Raw genomic sequence first — 25,762 nt, forward strand, 5'->3', positions numbered from 1 at the left:
TTGGTGGACATTCTACATGAATGCAGTTTTGAATTCAATAATATATACATGCTTGTCTTGTTTGTCTCAAACTCCTCCTTCATTCTTAAGAAGAATAGAATTAGAAGAATAAGATTTTTTTCAAAGTGAGGCCACAAGGTAGGGCCCTCATGGGTTTGTAAGACGCCGATTTTGGGGATCGAACTCAACACACCCAACAACAAAAGTTGCTCTCGTAAACCAACAAGTCCACTCGTGAGGAGCGGTAGAAACGTTGGCCGAGATTAGACTATATACTATACACACTGAAGAGAAGAACACCCGAAGTAGCTATTGCATTTATGCCATGAGGGGAAAAACGTTTATTTCTATTATGAAATCAAGAGGAAAACGTTCGAAATATGGGAAAATACAAGGTACCAAGGGGACTCAAGGTTGAAAGATAGGAGTGGTTTTGCAAGGCTTGGCCTGGAGCACGCTTTTTGCCGGGATATGTGGTGGACAAAAGTGGTCGTGTTCTGAAGGAATTCGAAGATTCCCTAGGCATTGATTGCTTCTCTAGCTTGGTTCTCTAGGAAACAAGTTGGTTATTAGCACTACCTTCGAGGCAGCGCTATCGTTACACTTTTTATTTTTCACCACGCGACCCTGGGAGTGTCTCTTTCTCTCTCTCTCACCGTTTGCAAATCATGAGAACTTTCCTCAAACTGAACATGAGCTTGTTGCAAATTAATCATTGCTGCAAATTTATTATTGACAATTACAATTGTTTTCCTTTGACAGGAACCAATTGAAGGCAGTGCTCACTACTACTTGTACTCACTTGTTTTCTGAGCGGGTTCTTTCTCTTGTACTTCTTCTTCATCGTAGCTTCTTTCCATCGATGGGAGCTCCTCTGCTCCGTCTGCTGCCTTTGCTCTTTACACCTTCGATTTCGCAATTGCAGGTACCACTTCTTGTTTCGCCCCTTCCCTTGCTGCAACTTTGCTTTCGTCTCAACGCTGTTGATCACAACATCAAGTGATTCCGCAAACTTGCCCGCACCTCCACTGCATGCCCATTTTGTTCCAGCTCACAACATCAAAGCTTGAGACAAGCCTTCTCCAGGCTAGCACCGGGCACGTGCTTCAGTTGATCGTATTTTGACAATTGAAGACGCTGATCGTACTTCAGCGGCAAGGTATTTTAGTTTTAACAAATTTGACGACACACCTGTGAATGTAACATCCTCGTCCATGTTTGCGTTCTTAGCCGATATCTCACCTTAAAAGGTTTCATAATTCCATTTTGGGAATCCATGCCTGAATGAGTGAGTGGGGTTTATCCCAAATAGAAGCCTTCCGCCACTCATTCAGTGGGGTTTATCCTAAATAGAAGCCTTCCGCCAGGGGGCCCAAACCAAATCAGGGGCCACTCCACACAGAGGCTGGGGGATACGGGCAAAGAGCATTTTGCGAAGCCCACCCACTGAAAAGTCCAAGAAAGGGTAGCGTAAAGAAAAAAGAGATGATTGAGCAGAATGTATTCTGACAGAAACCGATTAGAGTAATGAAACGTGGTGGGAAGGAGGATCTGTTGATGTTCTCGAGTGAATGGCAGCGTGAGAGTTGGTTTCATTTAGAATTGGAGGATACCGATATCTGATATGATCGAATACCATCGCCGATAGCCATCACCACGGATGGAGAGCGACGCTTTAACGGAGAGGCAGCTGTAGGGGGGGTGCGTCGTAAATCCAGCGTTTTGCTTGTACCCAACGCTTCTCTGTTCATGTGTGAGAATCACGAGGAAAGAGAGGGAAAAATTATGGAATAAAGTAATGCGAGACATAATGTTGAGGCTTTGGACGTGGATTTAGCATTACACAAAAGGGAAGGGGGCGTGGGAGGGCCTGACGTGCTCACGTGCAGAGGAGCGAAATGAGTGGAAGGCATGTGCTGGGACGGTAGAAGCACCGTCAATTGTATCCAAAACTATAAAGAAGTTGGTAGGTCTGCCACTTGGCAAGTAGAGTCACTAAATAGTAAAATGATTGACAACGATTGCACAAGTATGCAATTGGCTAAGGGCTTACTTGAAAAGTTGAAGTTTGATCTCCTATGGAATTTGAGCTCCTACTTTGGACGTAGGTGGCATATTTTCAAATATGAAGCCACTGCCTTAGTATTTCAGTTCATGCGCTGCCTTTGTATTCAGTAATTTTTCTAAGCCACTGGGTAGTTTTCAGTATATTGAAGAACATGGTGGGATTTCCCAGGCATCTAGGGGGTTGAAGCTTAACAAAACAATTAGGTAGCCCTAAGGTCTCAATAGGAGACAATAGCAGGATGTCAATAGTGTTTGAAGTCATGACAGAGGTTGAAGGATTGTACTGTGAACTGAGTGAGAAGAGAACAGTGTTGTCAGTGAGAAGAGTAGAGTGTTGTCATGTATGTGGGCAGCAGAATACAATACTTCCAAGTGTAGTAGAGAAGAGTTTGTCCTTGGAGCAAGAAAGCAAGTTGAAATCAAGTGATCTTCCCTTCCACAGCAAGGGACACGAGCAAATACAGTTGCTTTGCAAGCAAACTGAAGCACAGGTGGGAATGATACTGACGATGAATGTTAGTTGCTTTAATCTAGTTATCCAGTAATAGATGATAAGGACGAACGATTGTATGCTGCACCTCTGACATGACCCCAGTGCTCCTGTGTGACCTGACCTGGAAACAAACACCAGAAACCAATCATAAAGGAATCCGCAAGCTTGCTCACCACCCAACCATGGCATCCTAGACTGGGATGCCCCCTCCGAGCCACAGGCTGAGCTGCTGGCAACTGGCACATCTCCCAACCATGATCCCAACCAGCCTGGTGTCCCATACCACCAGGTGGTGCCCTCAAGGAGCCTTGGATCGATCTGCTGGGCCTTGGGCTAATCTAAAGAGCAGGTGTGCGTCCTTACACAATCCAGGATCCAGACCAACAGGGAAGAACTGACTTGCTCTGCCCTGCTCTGCTCTGCTTTGCTGAAAACTGAGCGCCTTGGGCCCCTTATATAGACTTGGGCCCTGGGCGGCTATTTATAGCCGAAACCCTAACTTGTGCCATTTGCCCTTGCAACCCAACCTGAGAATCACCTGCCTAGCCCCTAGCCTCCCCAGGCTACCTGAGCTAATCCTGTGTGCCTAGGCACACGTCAGACACAATCCCTGCACATGACATACTTCCCCTCCTCTAAGAACTCACTCCTGAGTTCGCTAAAAAACCCGGGAATGTCCTCTGGAGGTTCGGTAATGTCTCCCGTGTTGCATCCTCCTCAACATGATCCTTCCACTTGATCTTGTATTCCGTGATAGTTCGATTACGAGACTGTCTTTCACAAAATTCAAGAATACTCTTAGGCTTGTGTGGAATAAAAGTCAAATCTGTAACTTCTACTATTTCTTGAGGAGAAACAAGTTGATCATCTGCACCCAGTAACTCTTTTAGTCTACTGACATGAAATACTGAATGTACTTTAACGTCAGGAGGCAATTCTAGTTTATATGCAACTGGTCCAATTCTTTTAATAACCTTAAACAGACTATAGTATCTGGGGGATAACTTCGGAACCAAACCAGTACTTAGGCTCTTGGATTCCTTGGGAATACGCAAATATACCATCATTCCTTCAGAGAACTCTCTAGGTGAACGATGTCTTTTAGCATAAAATCTGTCCCGATCTTGGGCACTTCTAATAGACTCCTTGGCAAACTGCAACATTTCTTGCATGTCTTGCAAGAATGTCTTTGCAGCATCATTTTGGATTCCCTTTAACCCAACCATAACTGGTGACTTAGGTTGAAACCCGTACATAAGCATAAAAGGACTGTAACTAGTACTCCAATGCTTTGCACTGTTGTAAGCAAATTCTATCATGGGGAGAGAATCTTCCCATGAAGACTATCTCTTAGAAACATATGCCCGAAGCATATCTTCAACCAATTGGTTGAGCTTTTCTGTACTGCCATCAGATTGTGCATGATCTGAGGAACTCATACTTAGAGTAGTTTCCAACTTCTCAAAAATAGTTCCCAAAAGTTACTTGTAAACTTCGAGTCCTTGTCGTTGACTATGTCAGAAGGCAAACCATATAGCTTAAACAAGTGGTCCACAAACTCGTGAGCCAACTAGACAGCTGATATGGTCGATTTAGTAGGTAAGAATCTAGCCATTTTTGTCAGACGGTCCACTATGACCCAAATAGAGTCATGACCCTTGCGCGTTCTAGGCAAACTAGTAATAAAATCCATGGAAATACTTTCCCATTTATTACTTGGGATTTGCAATGGCTGTAATAAACCCGCGCTTCTAAGGCGTTCTGCCTTAGTAACCTGACAAATCCGGAAACCTACCACATAGTTTTCAATAAATGCACGTATCTTAGGCCAATAAAAGGTATGCTTCACAAGAGATAGAGTCCTGTGTACTCCAGGATGTCCTGCACTAGGTGCATCATGACACTTCCGAAGAATCTTGGATCGAAGATCCAACACATCGGGTACACAAATTTTATCATTATGGAACAGCAAGCCATTCCGAATCATCCAATGACCTCCGGCCGCCTGTACAGTAGGTGGCATCATCCTTGAGTCTTGGTCAATCATTGAGCTCCCCTCCTGGACCTTCTGCCAATACTGACTGAAATGACTATCAGTTGCACAAAGCCCTCTCAAAGATTGAAATAGGTTAGAGGAAATCTCAGTAAACGATAAACTACTTACCATTTTAATTTGACTTAAGGCATCTGCGACACTATTCAAGGAACCTTTCCTATACTGAATCTCAAAATCAAATTCCTGCATCAACTCAGCCCATCTAGCCTTTTCACCCCTCAAATCATCCCCTTCACACACATAGCGTATTGATTGATGATCAGTCAACACGACAAATCTGGAACCATACAGATAATGTCTCCAAACTTTAAGAGCATAGACCACTGCATAAAGTTCCTTCTCCATGGTAGGCCAACGATATTGAGTGTCATGTAGCTTTTTACTCTCAAAAGCTACAGAGCGGCCTTCTTGGAATAATGCTGCCCCAATCGCATAATCACTCGCATCAGCCTCTAAGACAAAAGGCCGGGTAGGATCGGGTAGTGCAAGAACAGGCGCTCTCTTGATACAAATTTTCAAAACATCGAAAGCCTTGTTCAATTCGTCATTCCAAGTAATAGGCTGAATAGACTTACGTCCACGATCCTTCAATATGTTGGTCAAGGGGACCGTGATTTTAGAATAATCACGAACTGATTTTCGTAAGAAGACAGTGAATCCTAAGAAAGAACGAAGTTGCTTGATTGTCTCAGGCATAGGCCAACGCAAAACCTTTTGAATTCGATCTTCATCAATGCTAAACCCTTCCCTAGAGATCTTGTGTCCTAAGTAAATGATCTCCTTCATAAGGAAGTCACATTTACTGATCTTGGCATACAACTGTTTCTGTCTTAATAAAAGCAAGACAATCTTGAGGTGACCAATATGATCCTCAAGAGTCTTGCTGTAAACTAAGATGTCATCCAGGAACACAACCACCAACTTGGCCAAATAATCTCGGAACAAGTCATTCATTATTTGTTGAAAGATTGCGGGAGCATTGGTTAATCCAAAAGGTAGTATGAGAAACTTGTAATGACCATACCTAGTCCGAAAGGCGGTCCTTTCGACATGCTTCACATAAGTACATATTTGGTGATAACTAGTACGCAAATCAATTTTAGTGAAGTACTTTGCTCGTGCTAATTTATCTATCAAGTCATCAGCACGAGGGAGAGGATACCTATTCTTGATTGTTACTTTATTTAATCTTTTATAATCCACACACACATTCTCCAAGACCCATTTTTCTTCTTTCTCAGAAGAACGGGAGCACCCCAGGGTGATTTACTCGGACGTATATACCCCAACTTCAAATACTCTTGAAGTTGCTGAGCTAACTCTTACAGGCTGAGTGCCTAGGACCAAATCTATGCGATGGTCAACTGCCCTCTGTGGAGGTAAACGTGTCGGCAGTTGTTCGGGAAATACATCTTTGAATTCAGCTAACAACTTCTTTAGCTCCATATGTTCTAGCACACTTAATTCATTTGAAGAAGAAACAGATGCAACAAATGAAGAAAGTGGAATCAAAACACACTGAAACACATCATAAGAAGTAGTTTGTATCATATTATGTACTTGAATCGCATTTACAAGAGGTCTTTTTGAGGGATGAATGTCATCATAGTGTATGGTAATCCGGGTGTCTCGGTGCAAAAGAGAAAGAGTATGAGATTTCCATCCAAATTGGACATCATGGGTTTTAAACCATTCGATGCCCAATAACAAGTCTACATGATCTAAGTGCATAGCATAGCACTGCAAAACATCATGGTAGGCTTGAATCCGGATTGGAAATCGATCCACCTTGCGATCCCAAAACTGCTTCCCAGCTGTAAGCTGTACCTCGTAAGTATGATCACTAGGTGTCGTGGTCAGGCGAAGGGTTTGCACAAGTTTTTGATTCACAAAATTGTGAGAACTCCCTTGATCAAATAGAACGTGAATCCTAGTACCCTAGATCTCACCATAAGCTCGTTAGAGATCGTGAGGTCCAAATAGGGAATTATTGAAATAACAATCACAAGAATGAGGGCGAGGGAGAACATTAACGTAAATACCTGCCAAAACAGTGTGAGCTGTCTTTGACTTGCCAGGTGGTCCTTTGGGCTTCGGTAAAGGTCTCGCGAGGCTCCAGAGTTCTTCGGGCAATCATTCCGCGTGTGGTCACGCTGCCATGCTCCTCGCAAAATAAAGCATCGTCCTTCTTTTTTCAGTTTCAAAGTACGGAGAAATCGTGCTTTACTAGTCAGAGCCAAATTAGGTTTCTTATTGGAGGGATGGTCTGAAGACCTGCCCTCCGTGGTGCCAGATGAGGATTGGAAAAGCTTCCGCTTGTTCTTTCCATTGGTATCAGTACCCTTGGTACTAGCCATGGTATCATCATAAATGCGTGCATAGTTCATGGCCTCCTGCAAAGTGTTACACTTATTGTTCTTAATCTGCAGCTTATAGTTATCTGGTAAACCATGTACAAAGAAGCCCAACAAAGTTGTTGGATCCATCTTCATAGCCCTGGTTTGCAAATCTCGAAATTTCTGTATATAGGTGTCAAAAGTGAGATTTTGCTTGGACATATCAAGGGCTGTAAACTTGCCGCTGATGCCATAATCCTCCTCTTTCTTGAGGAACTCCTTTCTGAAAGCGTCTTCAAAGTCGCTCCAGTTGGTGGGTTTTGGCCGAAACTCCTTCCACCAGAGAAGTGCCTTCCCTGAGAGAGATCCCACAGCCAATTGAATTTTCTTTTCGTCCGAGTAGGGATGGAATATTCAGCAACTGAGCAATCCCCAATTTACGGGGCAATCAAATAGCTCACAGGCCAGCCAAAAGGCCAGCTCTCTCAGCCAAACAAATGGCCAGAAAGTCCAGCTGGTCTGGCCGACCAGCTGGCAGGCCCACCGACCAGCTGGCCGACCAGCTAGGTCTGGCCTATAAAAGGCCTCTGCCCTCACACTTCCAGGGACAGGACAGGACCTGCAGCTGCTCCTCATCTCCTCCATCTTTTGCTGCAGGCCCGCCTGCTCCATCTACCTCTCCTCTCCACTTCTGCCTCCTTTGCTGCCTCCTCTTCTGCCTCTCCTTCCTGCCTCCTGGCTGCTCCATCCTCTCCTCCCAATCTGTCCCAACTTCTGCTCCTCTGCTCAGATCTGCTCCTCTACTTCAGCTCAGCTCCTTCTGCTCCAGATCTGTCCCATCCTGCTCCAGATCTGTCTCCTTCTGCTCCTCTTCTCCAGATCAGCTCCTTCTGCTCCAGATCTGTCCCATCCTGCTCCAGATCTGTCTCCTTCCGCTCCTCTTCTCCAGATCAGCTCCTTCTGCTCCAGATCTGTCCCATCCTACTCCAGATCTGTCCCCTTCTGCTCCTCTGCTACAGATCAGCTCCTTCTGCCCCAGATCAGCTCCTTTTCTTCATCATATTGCTATTCCAGATAGCCTGAAGGTTCCTTCCTCAGAGCATGCTGGTTTCAGCCATTTCCTAGGGCAGCTCCAGCTCCCATCATCCTCGTCATCATTGAGCTACATGGAGGACTGCGTTACGCTCCCTCTGCTGCTATCTTTTCTACTGTCTCTCTACATGGAATCATCTTTCTGATTCACCTCAGCCACGGTCCTTCAGACACGACGGCTTGAGGTTCTTGTATTCAGTTTTTCATATTACCGACAGGCACTATGTTTTCTGAGTTCCGTTCTTCAGTTGTATCTGAGTATTGTCTATTTTCTGATCGCTCCACTGCAAGCCCTATGGTTTCTCTATCGTTTCTCTATATGGTATCAGAGCCATGGTGATCTAAAGACCCCAGATCTCAGGTGATCTAAAGATCCTGCTTCTTCATGGAGGCCATAGGTGATCTAAAGCCGTCGTGTCTGAAGGACCGTGGCTGCTATCTTTTCTACTGTCTCTCTACATGGAATCATCTTTCTGATTCACCTCAGCCACGGTCCTTCAGACACGACGGCTTGAGGTTCTTGTATTCAGTTTTTCATATTACCGACAGGCACTATGTTTTCTGAGTTCCGTTCTTCAGTTGTATCTGAGTATTGTCTATTTTCTGATCGCTCCACTGCAAGCCCTATGGTTTCTCTATCGTTTCTCTATATGGTATCAGAGCCATGGTGATCTAAAGACCCCAGATCTCAGGTGATCTAAAGATCCTGCTTCTTCATGGAGGCCATAGGTACAGGGAGCATCACTCCTATGAACATATCAGTTTCCTCTTCATTCCGCTGTGCACTAAGGGAGAGAACTCCATCTTCTACTCCCATCTCTCCCTCCCTTTCAGAACTCCATCTTCTACTGCCATCCCTCCCTCCCTTTCTTACCTCCATCTTCTACTACCATCCCTCCCTCCTTTTCTAGGTTTCTGGCTTGACACTCCCCATTCCTTCGAAAGAGGGGGTCATGACACTTCACCTCTACCTCCATCAGCATCGACTTCCAGGATCTACAAGTTCTCCCTAGGCGGGACCCTTTCTGTTCACATGTGTCTAGATGTCTGTTGTTTCGAATCTTCTACCTGCATGGAGGCGGGGATAGACTCCTCTCTCCCGAGGTCCAAGATCGGACACACACTGGCTCACTGTTCAGCTCCGACCTCTTTGGATTATCAGTATTGCTACGACAAATTCGTTCTTTCCCTTTGCACTTTACTCCACCTTTTCGGCGGTGAGAGGGAGTGGCTTATTCTCTCAAGCTTCACAGTGTTCTTATTTCTATCTGGTATCATACGTGTAACTACGACACTTGAGGAAGTGAACAATTCCCTTGCAAGGGCACTCCTCTTGTGATCTTCTATTGGGCATTTCACAGGGATAGCCAGCACCACCATCGACATCCCTACACGAAGCTCCAAGCACACAATGTTTGCCCCTCAAAATTGGCAATTGAGAGGGGGTATTCAGCAACTGAGCAATCCCCAATTTACGGGGCAATCAAATAGCTCACAGGCCATCCAAAAGGCCAGCTCTCTCAGCCAAACAAATGGCCAGAAAGTCCAGCTGGTCTGGCCGACCAGCTGGCAGGCCCACTGACCAGCTGGCAGGCCCAACCGACCAGCTGCCCGACCAGCTGGCAGGCCCACCGACCAGCTGGCCGACCAGCTAGGTCTGGCCTATAAAAGGCCTCTGCCCTCACACTTCCAGGGACAGGACAGGACCTGCAGCTGCTCCTCATCTCCTCCATCTTTTGCTGCAGGCCCGCCTGCTCCATCTACCTCTCCTCTCCACTTCTGCCTCCTCTTCTGCCTCTCCTTCCTGCCTCCTGGCTGCTCCATCCTCTCCTCCAGATCTGTCCCAACTTCTGCTCCTCTGCTCAGAGCTGCTCCTCTACTTCAGCTCAGCTCCTTCTGCTCCAGATCTGTCCCATCCTACTCCAGATCTGTCTCCTTCTGCTCCTCTTCTCCAGATCAGCTCCTTCTGCTCCAGATTTGTCCCATCCTGCTCCAGATCTGTCTCCTTCTGCTCCTCTTCTCCAGATCAGCTCCTTCTGCTCCAGATCTGTCCCATCCTACTCCAGATCTGTCCCCTTCTGCTCCTCTGCTACAGATCAGCTCCTTCTGCCCCAGATCAGCTCCTTTTCTTCATCATATTGCTATTCCAGATAGCCTGAAGGTTCCTTCCTCAGAGCATACTGGTTTCAGCCATTTCCTAGGGCAGCTCCAGCTCCCATCATCCTCGTCATCATTGAGCTACATGGAGGACTGCGTTACGCTCCCTCTGCTGCTATCTTTTCTACTGTCTCTCTACATGGAATCATCTTTCTGATTCACCTCAGCCACGGTCCTTCAGACACGACGGCTTGAGGTTCTTGTATTCAGTTTTTCATATTACCGACAGGCACTATGTTTTCTGAGTTCCGTTCTTCAGTTGTATCTGAGTATTGTCTATTTTCTGATCGCTCCACTGCAAGCCCTATGGTTTCTCTATCGTTTCTCTATATGGAATTGGAAGTGAACCTACCACTTGTGTAACCAAGTGTCAACTACTTCCTTCTTTCTGTCCTTTTGATCCCCAGAATAAAGATCTGGGGTGATATTTGGGCCTAATACTGAGGCCAAGGCATCCATGTGGGTGAGAGCATTCATTGAACTTTGAAGCGTGCGCATCTGGTCCGTCAACTGAGAATGAATCATAGCGAATTGCTCAAACTTTGTCTCCAAAGCAGTCTGAAATTTGGTAAAAGCATCCTTCGTGACCAAAGTATCAAACAATCCTTCATTTTCTCCGGCCTGAAGGTCAATGTCTTGATTCATCTAGTGATCTTCAGGCTGGCCAGAGTTATTCGGTTCAGCCATGGGGCTAGGGAAGGACTGGGTACTTAAGGAACAGGTAGGAGAAGAAGAACTGATAGGAAACCAGCCAGAGGGGATCTAAAGGAGAGGCATAAGCTGTTAGGAAGGGACAGACCCAATTTTGGTAGGGGAACAGCAGCATACAACTATCGAATCTGGAGAGGGAGAAGTGCTCGTGGAACAGCGAAATTAGCAAGCTGGGAAAGGAGGAGCTGAACGCTATACCCAGCTTTATTAAAAGTGAACCACCAAAAGCTAAAGCCCCAAAAAAAACAAGCAAAAAAAACGAAACAGCCATCAGCGCAAGACCGTCTGCTACGCCACCCGTTAGCTTGGAGCAACGATCATCATGCAGGTTCCTTTCTAGATGCAGGCGAATGAACAGGCAGTGCAGCTAACAGACTCATCCAGCTTGCAGGCGTTGTTCTCCAACTTCGTATTCCGCTCCTTACCTTCTCCGCTCAACCCACGTAAGCGTGCTGGCCCACGTGCTTAGCCTAGCCGGTGCTAGGCTCAATGATCGTTCCTACCAGCTACACAGCTTTCAGCCTCACGACTACAGCCAAAGCGTCCAAATCGCAAGGATCTGTACCAAAACGGCCTCCTGGATCTGATTCGCTATCTAATCAGCCGCTCCTCTACCTTTCAAGCAGAATTCCCCTATTCGGAATCTTCTTCCTACATCTACCAGGCCCTACATGCGCTAATCGTGAAGTTCTCACAACCCACTCAATCTTTCTTTCATCCCTAACGTCAAATTCAACAATTCAAAGCAGAAAAACTTTCCAAACAGCTTAAAGCTGATTCATACCTCCAAGAAACTTCATCCAAATCTCTTTCCTACAGAAATTGCTCCACAGGAGTGGCTCTGATACCAACTAACATGACCCCAGTGCTCCTGTGTGACCTGACCTGCAAACAAACACCAGAAACCAATCATAGAACCATAAAGGAATCCACAAGCTTGCTCACCACCCAACCATGGCATCCTAGACTGGGATGCTCCCTCCGAGCCACAGGTTGAGCTGCTGGCAATTGGCACATCTCCCAACCATGATCTCAACCAGCCTGGTGTCCCATAGCACCAGGTGGTGCCTTCAAGGAGCCTTGGATCGATCTGCTGGGCCTTGGGCTAATCTAAAGAGCAGGTGTGCATCCACACACAATCCAAGATCCATACCAATAGGGAAGAACTGACTTGCTCTGCCGTGCTCTGCTGAAAATTGAGCCCCCTGAGCCCCTTATATAGACTTGGGCCCCGGGCGGCTATTTATAGCCAAAACCCTAACTCGTGCCATTTGCCTTTGCAACCCAACCTGAGAATCACCTGCCTAGCCCCTAGCCTCCCCAGGCTACCTAGGCTAGTTTTGTGTGCCTAGGGCACACATCAGACACAATCCGTGCACATGACAACCTCCACTATCATCAATGGATTTGTTGGGTTTACATGAGGGATGGCAGTTGGGATGGTAGTACCGGCGGAGGAAACGGAACATCTGGAACCTGTAAAAGTCTCATACAGGTTGGTTATTTCCTGAGTTGGCTACTTGCACATGAGGGCTAGCATGGGGAGGCGCAGGTAAAGTCAGTTTGCTGCTTGTTTTCATACCAATAATTTTCTAAACTATGAGCAGTCCTCAGTTTGCCGCTGGTTTTCATAACAGTATTTTCCTAGAATATGAGCAGCTCTAGAGAGTCTAGTTTTATAGTTACTGTTACAACTATTGAATAGTCTCCAAGGCCATTGTAAAGGGTGAATAACAACGGAGATACATAATGAAAAGTCAGTAACCTCTATTCCTTTTCAGCTGTGGACTACTTGAAGCATTAATACCTCGGTTGTCGGAAACATTGAACAAAACGGGCAATTCACCAAACCGGAGAAGATGAAACTTTGAGCGAGCATTGAGGGCAAGTGTTTTGCGGTGACAGCCACACTATATTAGGTATAGAAAGGGAAAAGTTGTTGAGTTTCCATCTTTTTGCTTCGACTTCTAGTGCACGATCTAAAAGAATTTGGTGTTGTAGGGGAAGCAGAGGAAAATTTCCAGCATTCTGTTGTGATCAGGATTTCATGAAGAGGGGAGGTTAACCTCAAGGCTTGAAAATTGTTCTGCTTGAAAATGGTTCTGCTTGAAAATTGCATCAAAGATCCATGCAAAAGGGGGGGCAACAAGAGCTATCTCATCTTCAAAAGGCCAACTGAAGGACGTAGCTCACGCCTCTATGAGTTGTTTGCTGTTTTCTCTCCATTGTCGCTCAGCACCGCTGCACTTCTCAAATGGTATCAGAGCCAAAGGTTGGCTAAGAAGACTTGTGCTGCGGAGAGGACTAAGGGTGTTTTCAGATTGAAGTAGTGGATTGTGTGAAGGCCAGCTTTGCGGAGGTTGAAGGAAGAATTATCTTCAATACTGTTAGCCTTGTCTTCATCTTTCTTGCTCTCTTTCTTCCTTCATACCCCTTCTCCTACCCTCCCGATTTCCCCTCTCTCCACTTCTGTCCCAATGGCTTCTCTGCAGGAATTGGCAGAAAACAAGGTGAAGATTCCGATATTGTCCATGTTCCTTGTAGCTTGTTAATTGGATGGGAACAATTATGGCGTTTGGCATGTCATGATGGAGTCGGTATTATAATTCTACGACTTTCTGGTAGGTGTCAAAAGGCTAGATCCTCTTGAAGAAAGTTTGCCTCTATACTCATTACTTGGAGTTGCCCTCAGTCATTAGGTAGGAGCAGCAGTTAGGGCATCCTTGGGCCTTATCCAGGAGGTGAAGGAGACCCAGAAGAGGCTGCATACTAAGCTTGAGGTGCGGCCCACCTAGGTTGGTGTCATGTGCATGGTGTACCTAGGGTTGGATAGCAGGTGAACATGGGTTACGGGATAGCATAGGGCTCGATGGCTATTTTTAGCCGAGATTGCTATATATATAGATTGATTCATATATAGTGCTCGCTTTATATGGAGGGAGCTATCCATAGCATTATGCTATCTATAGCAGATGTCCTTCTATATAGAGGGAGGGCCAGTGCTATTGTGCAGATCAGTTGAGCGCTTCTCAATTGATGGATGGGACTTGGACCCAGGCCGGGACTCTGGCCATCTACATGGCGGATCATAGGTGGTGTATCGAAGGTCCTCTAGACGAGCTCAGGTGGTATGGGACGCCTGGGTTAGATACGGGCCTATGGATGAGTTGAGCTGTAGCCCACGTCCTCGGGGGTGGTCGGGAGGATCGAGGCACCTGCGCTATGATTCTGGTTGTATTGAGGATGAGATTCTAGGTCAATGATAGGGTCAGATCCTGCGGGGTCGTGTCATTTGGTATCAAAGCCATCCTATCACGATTGAATTCAACGCGAGGTATGCAGAAAAGATGTCTTCCAGGTACGCTTTTTGAGATTGCTCTTGCAAAACTGAATTTCCGCTCATGTATGGGCTGAATCGTTGGCTGATGATGTGCGCTCATGATTTAGGCTATGTGCTCTCTCGGTTGCTACGTGTTTGGAAATCGTGATTCCTTGAGAAGGGTAGGCGATGAGAAGACTTGATGCTTTCAGCAAGAGATATGAGGATGGATCGTTTCTGACCTATAACTTCCCACGCTTGGGTTGTTGATGTGATTGGCTATGTGGGGATGCATGAGAGTGGGCTGGTTAGGGAATGAATTCGCTCTAGGTTCTCAAGGTTGAGATTCCTACCCTAGAGACCTAGATTTGATGCAGTTAAGAAGTAGGAGGAAAGAGAGGGCATTCATAAGCCAGAGAACGGCTTGTGTAGGAGATTCGGGCATTAGAGATAGGGGCGATATGATTGGGGCAGGCGCTTGGCTTTGGGAAGGAGTGTATGACCTGATTTTAGCACGTTTTGGCTATTTTTGGCTAGCTGGAGAAAAGCGGAACCATATCTATTAAAAGCGAGACTATTTTTGGTAAAAAAAAGCAGGTTGCTTTTTTGTTTTTCTCTAGCAAGGAAAGCACTTGCTCTAAATCAAGCACCAGCTTTTGATGGCCCTTCCTGGCCCTCTCTCTCTCTCTCTCTCTCTCTCTCTCTCACTTCAGCACTTCAGCGCATGAAGGCGAATTCCCCAACCTCTTTCTGTCTGAGATCAGCCTATCAGATTCCACCATCTTTCTTGCTGTCCTCTACCCGCCTTCTTCCTTGATTCCACGCAGCACCAAATTCTCTTTTGCTAGTGTGAAGAGCACGTGTTTGGACGCAGCTGTTTTTCTTCTAGTCCCTCTTCCGTGCGAGATATTTTCCAGCCATGGAAGGACATCAAAGTAATGAGACACCTACGTTGGATTACTATTTTATTGAGATGGAGGATGAGGCTACATCGGAGATTATTCCTCGTAGACCTCATGACCTGCTACAAGAGAGAGATTCCTTGATGGATGAAGGTACATTGAAGATGCTTGAGATTTTGTTCCATCTTAAACTGGACTTAACTAAGACAATTGGATTTCCCTTTCTCGAATATTGGTGCATAGATTCTTGTTTGGTTTCTATTTGAAGTTTGCTCTCGATGTGATTATGAAGGTTCTTATTAATTAGACCATGATGCATCTTGTTGGATACCTTCTTTGAATCATGTCCAAAGGCGGGGTCATTGTGATTCTCACTCTTTTGGCCTGAGGTCATGGATAGTCAAGATTCAAGAGTTGTTAGGGATGCTACCTGCTTGTTTTCTTCTTTGACCTATTGGTTAGGCTATTGTAACACAAGGGGATGATATAATCACATTAAGAAAAGGATTGAGAACGGATTTGCTACCCTGACTCAATCTGGGATCATCTAAGTTGAAGAGGGATTGGCTACCTAATTGACTCATATTGTCTACTGAGTTTTTTATTTGCAGTATACTTTGGTGGTATGGGACACTAAGGTATGTTACATTTAAGATTCTTTGATGTGGTGGTATAATCCAGCGTGAAATAATACCCAAGGACCTCTAGGGTGAAGTACAAGTAGGCTGAATTAAATTGGGGGCAACCTGATTAGATTTTTTACGAGGGCTGACTAAGATTCTTTACCCTGAGAGAAGCCATGTATTTTTTGGGTTCAACCCTGGAGCTCCATAGTCTAGAGTCAATCTCAGGGAGGGTTACCGCATCTCTTCTAATGATGGTCTTTCAGTGCCTTGTTTGGAACTTGATGTTCCTAGATAAGAGATCCTAAGAACTGGATGATCTTGTGATCGGAGCGGTTTATTATGCACAAGTTTATACAGGATATTCAATAGTGGATCTTATTTTAAGAGATTTCGGAATGGATCGTTTCCATAGTCTTTGGATCACATAGGATGCTATTCCTATGATGGTTGACTACATACACGTCTAGAACAGTACCATTGACTGGATATAGCCAACTGAATTTTCATTGATTATCCTCATGTAGGGCCATTTCGAGGATAGATCAAGGGAACCATATCTTTGGTCAGGATTTTTTCCATTGATACTTCCATGAAGATTCTTCCATCATGAGTTATGAACGGACACCTGATTGTTCTACGATGGAAAGTCTGTCATGTATTTCAACCCAAGAATTTGAATAACAAGGGTATTCCGTTGAGGGATTTTCTGAATACTAAGTAATTGAAGAATTAGGGTTGATAGAAAATTGCAACCTAAAAATTGGCCTCGAGGGGTTCAATTGATGGGGTTGTTCGAACAATGATTCCTCGATCTCAACCTAAGATTTTGAGTTCAAGGATACTCAATAGATAAGGTTGATAGACTCATTTACCTTCAGGTATAGATTTTACTATGCTTGTGTATGGATATGTCAACGGAATTAACTCTGTGGATTCAAGCGTTACTGGATTTCTGGAGGAGAACACTCGACGATATGTAACCTTGTTTAGATTGAGAGATTTACTTTCCTTGGGTTGGTTATCACAGATTGTGGCTTTAGCCTTAGATTCTCTTTGATTGGTATCTCATGGAAAGTATAGCACACTCAAACTGATAGTCAGAGTATAGTTATTGGCATTGACTCATCTTCACAGCAAGTTTTCAGGCTTTTGGTGAACTCAGGAGTGAGTTCTTAGAGGAAGGGGAGTATGTCATGTGCATGGTGTACCTAGGGTTGGATAGCAGGTGAACATGGGTTACGGGATAGCATAGGGCTCGATGGCTATTTTTAGCCAAGATTGCTATATATATAGATTGATTCATATATAGTGCTCGCTTTATATGGAGGGAGCTATTCATAGCATTATGCTATCTATAGTGGATTTCCTTCTATATAGAGGGAGGGCCAGTGCTATTTTGCAGATCAGTTGAGCGCTCCTCAACTGATGGATGGGACTTGGACCCAGGCCAGGACTCTGGCCATCTACATGGCGGATCATAGGTGGTGTATCAAAGGTCCTCTGGACGGGCTTAGGTGGTATGGGACGCCTGGGTTAGATACGGGCCTATGGATGAGTCGAGTTGTAGCCCACGTGCTTGGGGGTGGTCGGGAGGATCGAGGCACCTGCGCTATGATTCTGGTTGTATTGAGGACGAGATTCTAGGTCAGTGATAGGGTCAAATCTTGCGGGGTCGTGTCAGTCGGCTTCCCGGACAGCCAAGGTGGAATGGATCTTTGGACAGAGAGTCTACATAAGCTCAGAGGAGCACATGGGCTCAGAGATTTAGAGTTGCCAGGCATATAGTAGGAGAACATTTCGTCGAAGCCTCGAAGGAAGAGTTTGTGATCTTTATATGAGGAAGCACTGTATTCGCCTTCATACCGACAGTAATAGCCAATCCCAGATCTGCCATGACCTCACTAAAACAGGCTTCACTGGTGTTGTCATCGCTGTTGACGTCGATGTGGCTGGGATAGTCACAGTGGCCTGAGGCAACAGCTCTCTCCCCGTCGCAATCCTCACGACTCCCTCAGCACTAAGAAGCTTCGAACTTTCATTTTCCACAACGAATAATTAGTCTCATCGAGCTTGCCCGTCTCAGCAAAATTTGGTATCTGATATCTATTGTCCATGATAATGAATTGAAAGAGGTCTTTAAAGAGTTTAGAGTTGTCGTACACCTTGCCTGAACCTGCGCCTCCCACTATGGGTAAAATCCTTTAGAAGCCTGCGTGAACCTGAGCCTCTCGCTTGGGTACAATCCCTCAGACACATGTCTGAACGTGAGCCTCCCGCTTGGGTACAATCCTTTAGACACTGAAGCTAATTCCTCTGAGAAATGAATCAAGGTTGTCCTTGAACAAGGTCCTTGCCTTCAAGCTCCACTTTCCGAGAACTTGTGTTAGGGCTTTGATACCATGTTAGAAATTGCAGAGGGTAGCAGAAGACTGATAGATGAGTCCATAAATTACACGTGGAAGTGTTTCACTATGGAATCAAACTTGATAAAGTGTGTGTACTTCAAATCCATTCATGTGTGTGTGCAAGCTAGAATAGACAGTGCATCCAAGACAAATATAGAAGCAACGCTTGTAAATTTCTATATGTCCACAAATTGGACACAACACATTACCAACATTGAAGGGATATGTATGAGCTCAACAATGAGGCGAGAATCTTGGACCTCGGGCAACGGAGCTGTATAACATGAGAATGGATGAAGGAGATTCATATAGGAACACATCACTAAGATGAAGGTCAGTTGGTCAAAGGATGAGCTCGACTAGCATGGCAATGCTATTGTTAGGAATGCTCCATTGGAGCTATAATAGTTTTGTGACTACAATGATTATGGGGAAGAGGGTCGTGCCAGTGACTTTCGAGGAGCTGGTTCCATTGTTGCTACAACAAGGACCTTGAGAAAAGAAGTACGAAGGTATATATAAGGATGACAAGGCCCTAATAGCTCAAGACAGGAGCAAGGACAAGGGCAAGGGCAAGGGCACGCCTAGCAAAGGTAAGCCCAAGGACAAATCTGATGAAGAAGTGGATTCTTCAAATGAAGACAAGAAGAAGAAGAGAAAGAAAGAGAAGAAGTGCTTTTTATTGTGATGAGCTAGGCCATTTTGTGAACAATTGCAAAAAGAAGAAGGATGATCAGAAGAAGAAGGGTGCTAGCTCAGAGTCAGAGGAGTCAGCTCAGTTGATGTGGTGACAGAGGAGCTTTTCTTGGTGACATCTCCAAGTGCTATTGAGATTAGGTATATGGACCCCGGTGTTACTGTCAGGATGTCCAATGTTGAGGTTTGGTTAGGAGAGGAGTCATAGATCTTTGTAAAGGTGATGGACAGTGATGAGTCATCTGGGTGCTTGGATGGTGTTGTTGAAGCAAAAGGGGATTCTTCGACAAAATCTGAGGACCCAAGGTCAAACAGAAACTATGACTTAAGGCGGACAACACAGAACCACAATTGGAGCTTCACAGTCTAGGCAATCTAGATTTATGCCTAGGATATCTTGTCTCGGGTATGTTGTTTAGTTAGCTAGACGGAGGATGGGTTGAAACAAACTTTGAGAGCTTGGTGCCTGGAGGACTTCAGGCTGTTCCCCCATCATAAGGGGGACGTTGGAGGATGCCAATACCTGGAGTGCTCAAGTTTGAAGGCGAGTTCATCATAGTTACTAGGGAACGTGAACGGCAACGGAACATCGATCCCCTAGGGAACGGGAACGCCTGAACGTGAACGGGAAGGGAACGCCATGTCACCATACCCATAAACAAACATATTATTCTATACATTAGAAAGCTTAAACTTAGAATTCAAGACTAAAAAACGTTGCAATTGCTTTTGGAGTAAGGACTCAAGACTGAGGACATAAACTCAATACTGAATCTTATAGATGAATCATGATAATAGAATCTAGATCAATCATTATAGCTTGCCAATGGCATACAAAAGCAAAGTTCATCAGAGACAAGGCACAAGCATATGCGATTATCTTGAGTCTTGGAATCTTGAATCTGGATACAAGAAATGGAGAGTGAGACCTACTACTGAGGCTCCTAGAACTTTAAAAACTAGCTGCTACATGCATGATCCACTCAACACTGTCAACATCAATGATCAATCTACATCTGCAGCATTGTGGTTGCTGCCCTTTTCCTCCTCTTCATCATCTCCATCATCTTGATGATCTCCATCTTCTTGGTCATCTCCAACATCATCCATGGATGCACCTACCACAAGCACGATTTGCTGGCCTGTTGCCTTACCATTCTTCTCCTGCCATCCAATGATATCCTCGCGGCTGTACGCGAAGCAAACGTAAGTTTGCATGTACAAACGTAAGGTCATTTGCCTTTTGTGTCCCAAGTCTGTTCCTCTTCTTTGATGCAATGTGCCTAAAGCTACTCAAAAAGCACTCACAAAGGAGAGGAACCTGCTCCTTAACTCAAGATGCGGATAGCCAATTTCTGCAACAAAGGTGTATCAGCCCCATAATCTCCCATCATAGAGCAGACCCCACAGTACACCTGTCCCTTTGCGCATCCTCAGAGCCACACATTCCATATTTCTTCCTATAAACAGCCAACTCATCCTTTACTTGCCTTCGCTCTTGTGCATCTGGTATCATTTGCTTCGGTATCTTCTCCCATCCTCGCATCACCTCCTTATCCGCCGACTCTTGCTTGTTACCTTGAAATTCAGGATCCAAGACATAAGCTGCAGCATACAAGGGTGAATGATAAGAGTTCCACCGCTCCACTGCCAAGTCTACTAATTCCTGCTTCCTATGAGGATTAGTCACCACCTCCTTCACATTTTCAATCATTTTCTCCATCCCCTGATAAACTTAGCCAATGCATGGCTCATCACTATCCATAAGCCTCTTCAAAAGAATGATGGGCTTCATTACTATTTTCACCATATGATTGACATCCTCCCTATAGGCATCAGATAAGCATAAAGGCTTGCATTGCAAGGCATTTGCACTCTTTGATTCCTTCCGTGCCTCCCATTCATTATGCACACAAGCTGCCTTAGAGCATTTTTTACCTCTAGAAGACACTCCAACATGATGTTGTTGTATGCAAAACGCATCTCTGAATACTTCAAGAGGTCTTTGGAGGCAAGCTTATGATACAGTGCAAGAATGTAGTGGTGTCGTGTGATAAAACCAATAATATCCTTTGCAAAATTAATTATTGGATGCACCCAAGCAAGCTTCCCTATGTCCTTCAGCATGTTATTCAAGCAATGTGCCATGCAAGCACTAAAAGTGAGCTTAGGATAACATGCCTCCAAAATGCGACCTGCTGCCCTGTTGGAATTGTCCCCATCTGCTATGAATTGAATGACATGTTCAGCCCCCACCTCATTAATAGATTCACTCCACAAATCAGCCAACCTCTCTGCTGTCTTTCTGCCCTCTGCTGCTTCTCTCCTTCTAAAATCTTAGTTCTCAAGGCTTCATAAGATGGCGGTGTGTAAGAGGGACCAAAAGCTGCCCCACTGCATCATCTACCTCTGCCTTCCTGGCAGGGTGCCAAGTGGCAGCTAAGGAAGCTTGTCTCTTGCCCTTCCCAAGACAACTGAAACAGAAGGCATTGCTGAGACTGGTAGACACTGCACTTCCAACAGGCATAAAAGCTCGAGCGCCATGCTTAGATGCATTTGCCAATGCTCTTAAGCGTAAAAGAACATTGTCTGGCACTGAAGGACATATGCTAATGCCTTTGTTCTGCACTCCTAACAAGTGAGATTGCACTCTCACTGAACTGCCAGTCTCTGGCTGGCCACTATAGCAGCGTGTCCATTTTCGTGAACCTCTTGCAAGCAACTCGTCCTTCAAATAGATGTGCAGACTAGTAAATAGACAATGATATAGAAACCACCAAAGCAATATATTTTCGTCCAAAGCTATGGACACAATATGAAAGAGATAGATCCAGAGTTCCACCAGGATGTGGTCCTCTGATCTTACCACAATGTACCTGCCGGATATCTCTAGATCACTGAGCCCGCGTGCTCCACCTCGAGCGTATGTAGACTCTTTGTCCAAAGACCTGAGCACCTTGCTGCCCTAGAAGGCAACCTAGGTTCCAGCCCTAGATGAGCTTTGTCTGCAGCACCTCTGAGTCTCCTATGCCTCCTGAATGTAGGCCTGAGGGTCAGTGTCCTGCTGCTCCTGCTGCTCCCAAAACTTGCTGGCTGCTGGATGAGTTTATGCCCCCCAAGGGGCCCCTTTATAGGGGCAGATGGCTCCTCAAAGTCCACCGACCAGCAGGGTGCTGGCCGACGTAACTACCCCTCCAATCGACCCCACAGCTCCCTTTTTATGGGGCTGTGGGCAGCCCTTATACGGCTGTGTGCTGGCCGACTCAGTTGGCCAGCTGACCAGCCTATTAGGCCCTATATAAGGGTAGGGTGCTGCCCATTTGCAGCCCCTCCCTTTGCTGCAGTACCTGGCCCATTGGATGCCCTGCACCTCTGCTTTCGTACCAGCCCGTGGTCTGCCCTAACCTGCTCCACTCCTGCGCTTTCTTGCTGGATCATCTCACCTTCTAGTGCTGCTCCAGATCTGCCTCTTCCAGGCCAGATGCATTCTGTGTATGCATCGCCATCTTCCTGTTCATAGGCTCCATCTGTTGCAGCCACCATGGCTCCTTAACAAGTGACGTTGTGTGGATAAAAAAGGAAAAATGTTTTTCACTTGTTGCATGTTGCTGGGTGAGTGCATAGCTGTGTACATAGCTAGTTGGTTGTGGAAATGAGGTATGGATACTCTCATGAAGGACTCCACACTGATGATATATTGTCTTGAGATGGAAGACACTTCTACAGGGACTTCTGGGAGATAATGAAGTGCAGTGTAGGATCACCAGATAATCCAAAGCATGATATTCAGAGTGTGACGGGGTTTTGTTGTGGGATGACATACGCCTTTCATGGTTGTCCCGAGTCCTCTCTGTATGAGGGCATGAACTAAATGCTAAGTGTTGGTGGCATGCAAGTGAGTGAGTGCCTAACTAGAACCATATGGGCATTAAGGGCTTTGGTATAGTTTGAAGGAAGGGTGGAAGAGTGGTAAAAAGTAAAAGATGACGTGGCTATAATCAAAAAAGGTATCCATGCAGGTGGCTACGTGAGGACGAGGCGAGGAGGTTCTGGATGGCGAGGCGGCGACTGCAAGTAGCATGCTACGAGGAGAGGGCAGCTTGCAGAAGGAAAGCTTGTCTTGGGGGTTGGGGAAACACCAAAGAAGGAAGGAGGCGTGGTGAACTGAAAAGCACCGAACGAAAGGAGAGCTCAGTGGAGTAACTTAGGCAACGAAGGGAGAGCTTGTTGATGGTGGCGTCGATTGCAGGCAATGGGAGCTCAGTGAAAGAGGAGCTGCTGGAGGAGGACAAAATCATGTATGAAGGGCATTGGAGAGACTGTGGAAGCGCTTTGTAAGGAGCCGGCTGCAAGAGAACGTGAGTTTGTGAAGGCGGAGCTATTGGGGTATAAGGACGTCGAGGATTGCGCAGGGAAAGGAAAGCCTGGGATGTCATGAGGCAGGATTTCGAGGAGGCACGTATCTGCAGAAGGGGATCCTGCTCGAGGCGAGATGAAAGCCAGGGAGCTTTTTGTTTGCGAGTGGATCTCTACTACGTAAGGGGAGATCCTTGGATGATGGTTGTAATAAGCCGGGGTGTGAGCTTGCTCCATAGAGCTTGGGAAGAAAGCCGAAAGACTAGGGAGAGCGAAGGGAGCCTCGGAAATCTCAGAAGGAAAGGCCTATAGGGGGCGTCGCCAGAGGAAAGAGAGCTGCGTGGCGGTAAAAAGCTCAGGAGAGGGAGGCTTGCTGAAGGACTACGTCACAGGAGAGCTCGTTGGCTACTAGTAGAAGAGATCACGAGACTGCGAGCTGATGGAGGAGCCAACTATCGGTGGCAAGGTGATGGCGCATGCAAAGTATATGGGCAGGGAGTTACTCAGCCGGTGTGTCTATTGCGTACCATGAAGTTTTTAAATGGAGGAAGCTACGCATGAGCTCTTTGGGTTTCTGAGAAGCAAGAGGACCAGTCAGAGCAAGAGAAGCCATAGCCTCGATTATGATTTTGAATTTTGAGAGAAGAAGAGGACTACTATAGGAACACCTTAGTAGGATTTTGGAAGAGGTCGTCTTTTTCTTAATGGAATTGCTTGAAGAAGGTGCCAGGAGTGTTGTAAAGAGAGCATGGGCTTGCATTAGTTGTGGGTTGAAGGCAGAGAGGCCTTGCCAGGCAGTATATCAAGATCTCCAAGGGTGGCGAGCTGTGATACGGGAGCGTAGTGCATGTCAGATTTCCTTTAGTCCATAAGGAACTTGTGGATGGTTGTCCGATGGGATTGGATGCATTATGTCTTTGTATGCTTTGTGAGTTTGAGCTCAATCAGTAGGAGCTTGTGTTGGGCTGTGTATTCCTCTGGTTTTTTTAAAGAGTTGTGTGGCTTCCCGAAGAAATGTAACCAGAGTGTGAGTTGTGTCCGGAAGTGTGTAGAGAGAAGGATGTTGAATGAATGCCTTTTGCCTTGTGATTGTGTTGTTCGGGTGTTTTAAACGTGGATGAGGGTGGTTGTGAAGGCGGATTAGGCTCTACTGCTTTTGTCCATCCAACGTCCTGCCCATGTGGTAGTCCCCTTTCTCTCTCTTCTCTGGGCATATCATGCCCATGTAGCAGCCCCCTTTCTCTCTCCTCTGGGCATATCCTGCCCTAGGTCTCCCTCCCCCACGCTTTCCTCATTTGGGGGCTTACAGTTGGGGAGGGCAACACATTGTGCCTATGTTTGTGGATTCTGGGAGTGTGTTTGATGCTGAAAAGGTTTGGATGTGTGTTTGAAAAGAGGCTGAGAAATACATGCTGAAATTGCACAGAGGGGATTGAAAGAAATGTTTTTGTGAGCAACACTTTGGTTGATATGTATGCTACATGTGGTGCACTTTCAGAGGCACGGAAAGTCTTGGCATTCTGCCAGTTGAGGATGTTGTGTCGTGGAATGCGCTAATGACAGGATATGCTGAACATCAACATGATTAGAAATGTGTTTTGTACAAGTGCAGGTGGAGGGCATTTTGCAAATTACTGTCACATATTCTATTGGCAATATGTTGGTTGAAATGTATGTGCAGGCTCAAGAAGCCTTTGATAATATGCCAGTTCGCAATGTTGTCCTGGACTGCTCTGATAGCAGAATATTTGTACATGGAGTGAGCACATATGTCTGCATCTTGAAAGCTTGCATCAATACTGAGGCCATAGACAAGGGCTACAAATTGCATGCTAATCTTGCAGAAAAGGGATTTGAAAAGAATGTCTTTATCGGCTAGGCTTGGTTGACATGTATGCCAAATATGGATTACTAGCTTGGACGTTGACATGTATGCCAAATATGGATTACTAGCTTGGACAAACCAAATACGAAATCATTATTATCCCCTTGATTCGATTACACTGCAAAACCACATCATTATTCTTTCCTTTTTTACACCAATGCATTCCTAGACATCATTCGTTCATTTGAAGCAACAATTTTGCAAGGTTATCTCTATTTATTCTTGATTTAGCAACATTGTCATCAAAGACTAGCTAAGAAAGTAAGCTTTGTAGCCATAGCACATGGTTGAAGCTCATCCAATCCCGCATCTACAATGGTAGACATCTTAAGAATGAGCTCAATAATGTCAAGAAGAAAACTATGTTTGTGAATGACTATGTGTTGAGAAAAAAAGAGATTGTTGATGCCTTGGGATCTATTCAAGTAGAACAAGATGATGAGGACATAGTGTCTGCAACCTTGAATGGTTTAAATGAAGATGAGAAGTGGAAGTCATTTGTAACTTTAGTTTACGTACAAGAAAATCTCCCCGACTTTAAAGAATTGACATCTCTCATGATTTTACTGAAGAGTTAGCTCAAGGTGGAGGAAGCAATAATGAGCGAGGACGTGCTAGTGCTTTCTACTCATATTTTGGTAGAGGCAGGGGGGGTCATAGA

At 45.5% G+C, this 25,762-nt stretch overlaps 1 protein-coding gene across 3 annotated transcripts; it reads left to right on the forward strand.

Annotated features, from left to right (window-relative positions):
• Positions 1-793: 793 nt before the first annotated feature.
• LOC147889467 (uncharacterized) lies at positions 794-25,127 on the forward strand. Of its 3 annotated transcripts, none has more exons than XR_015542950.1 (2): positions 794-1,159; positions 24,829-25,127. XR_015542950.1 is itself a non-coding variant. In XM_087392001.1 (2 exons), the coding sequence occupies exons 1-2, from the start codon at positions 863-865 to the stop codon at positions 25,093-25,095; spliced, it is 330 nt and encodes a 109-aa protein (XP_087248127.1). In that variant the 5' UTR covers positions 794-862; the 3' UTR covers positions 25,096-25,127. The 3 variants fall into 3 exon arrangements, 1 of the variants encoding a protein (XP_087248127.1); XR_015542951.1 differs by having other exon boundaries at positions 24,898-25,127; XM_087392001.1 differs by having other exon boundaries at positions 794-925.
• The last annotated feature ends 635 nt before the right edge of the window (positions 25,128-25,762 follow it).

This window comes from Dipteris shenzhenensis, chromosome 20 (genome assembly GCF_047967505.1).
Source record: "Dipteris shenzhenensis isolate YYH24624 ecotype China chromosome 20, Dip_SZ_1.0, whole genome shotgun sequence".
Classification (NCBI taxonomy): Eukaryota; Viridiplantae; Streptophyta; class Polypodiopsida; order Gleicheniales; family Dipteridaceae; genus Dipteris; species Dipteris shenzhenensis.

Excerpts from the sequence above, each read along its gene's own strand:
- LOC147889467 (XM_087392001.1), top strand. The coding sequence starts at position 863 with ATGGGAGCTCCTCTGCTCCGTCTGCTGCCTTTGCTCTTTACACCTTCG. Across the intron at positions 926-24,828 it reads CTTCGATTTCGCAATTGCAG|GTGGAGGGCATTTTGCAAAT; the intron begins GTACCACTTCTT and ends GTACAAGTGCAG.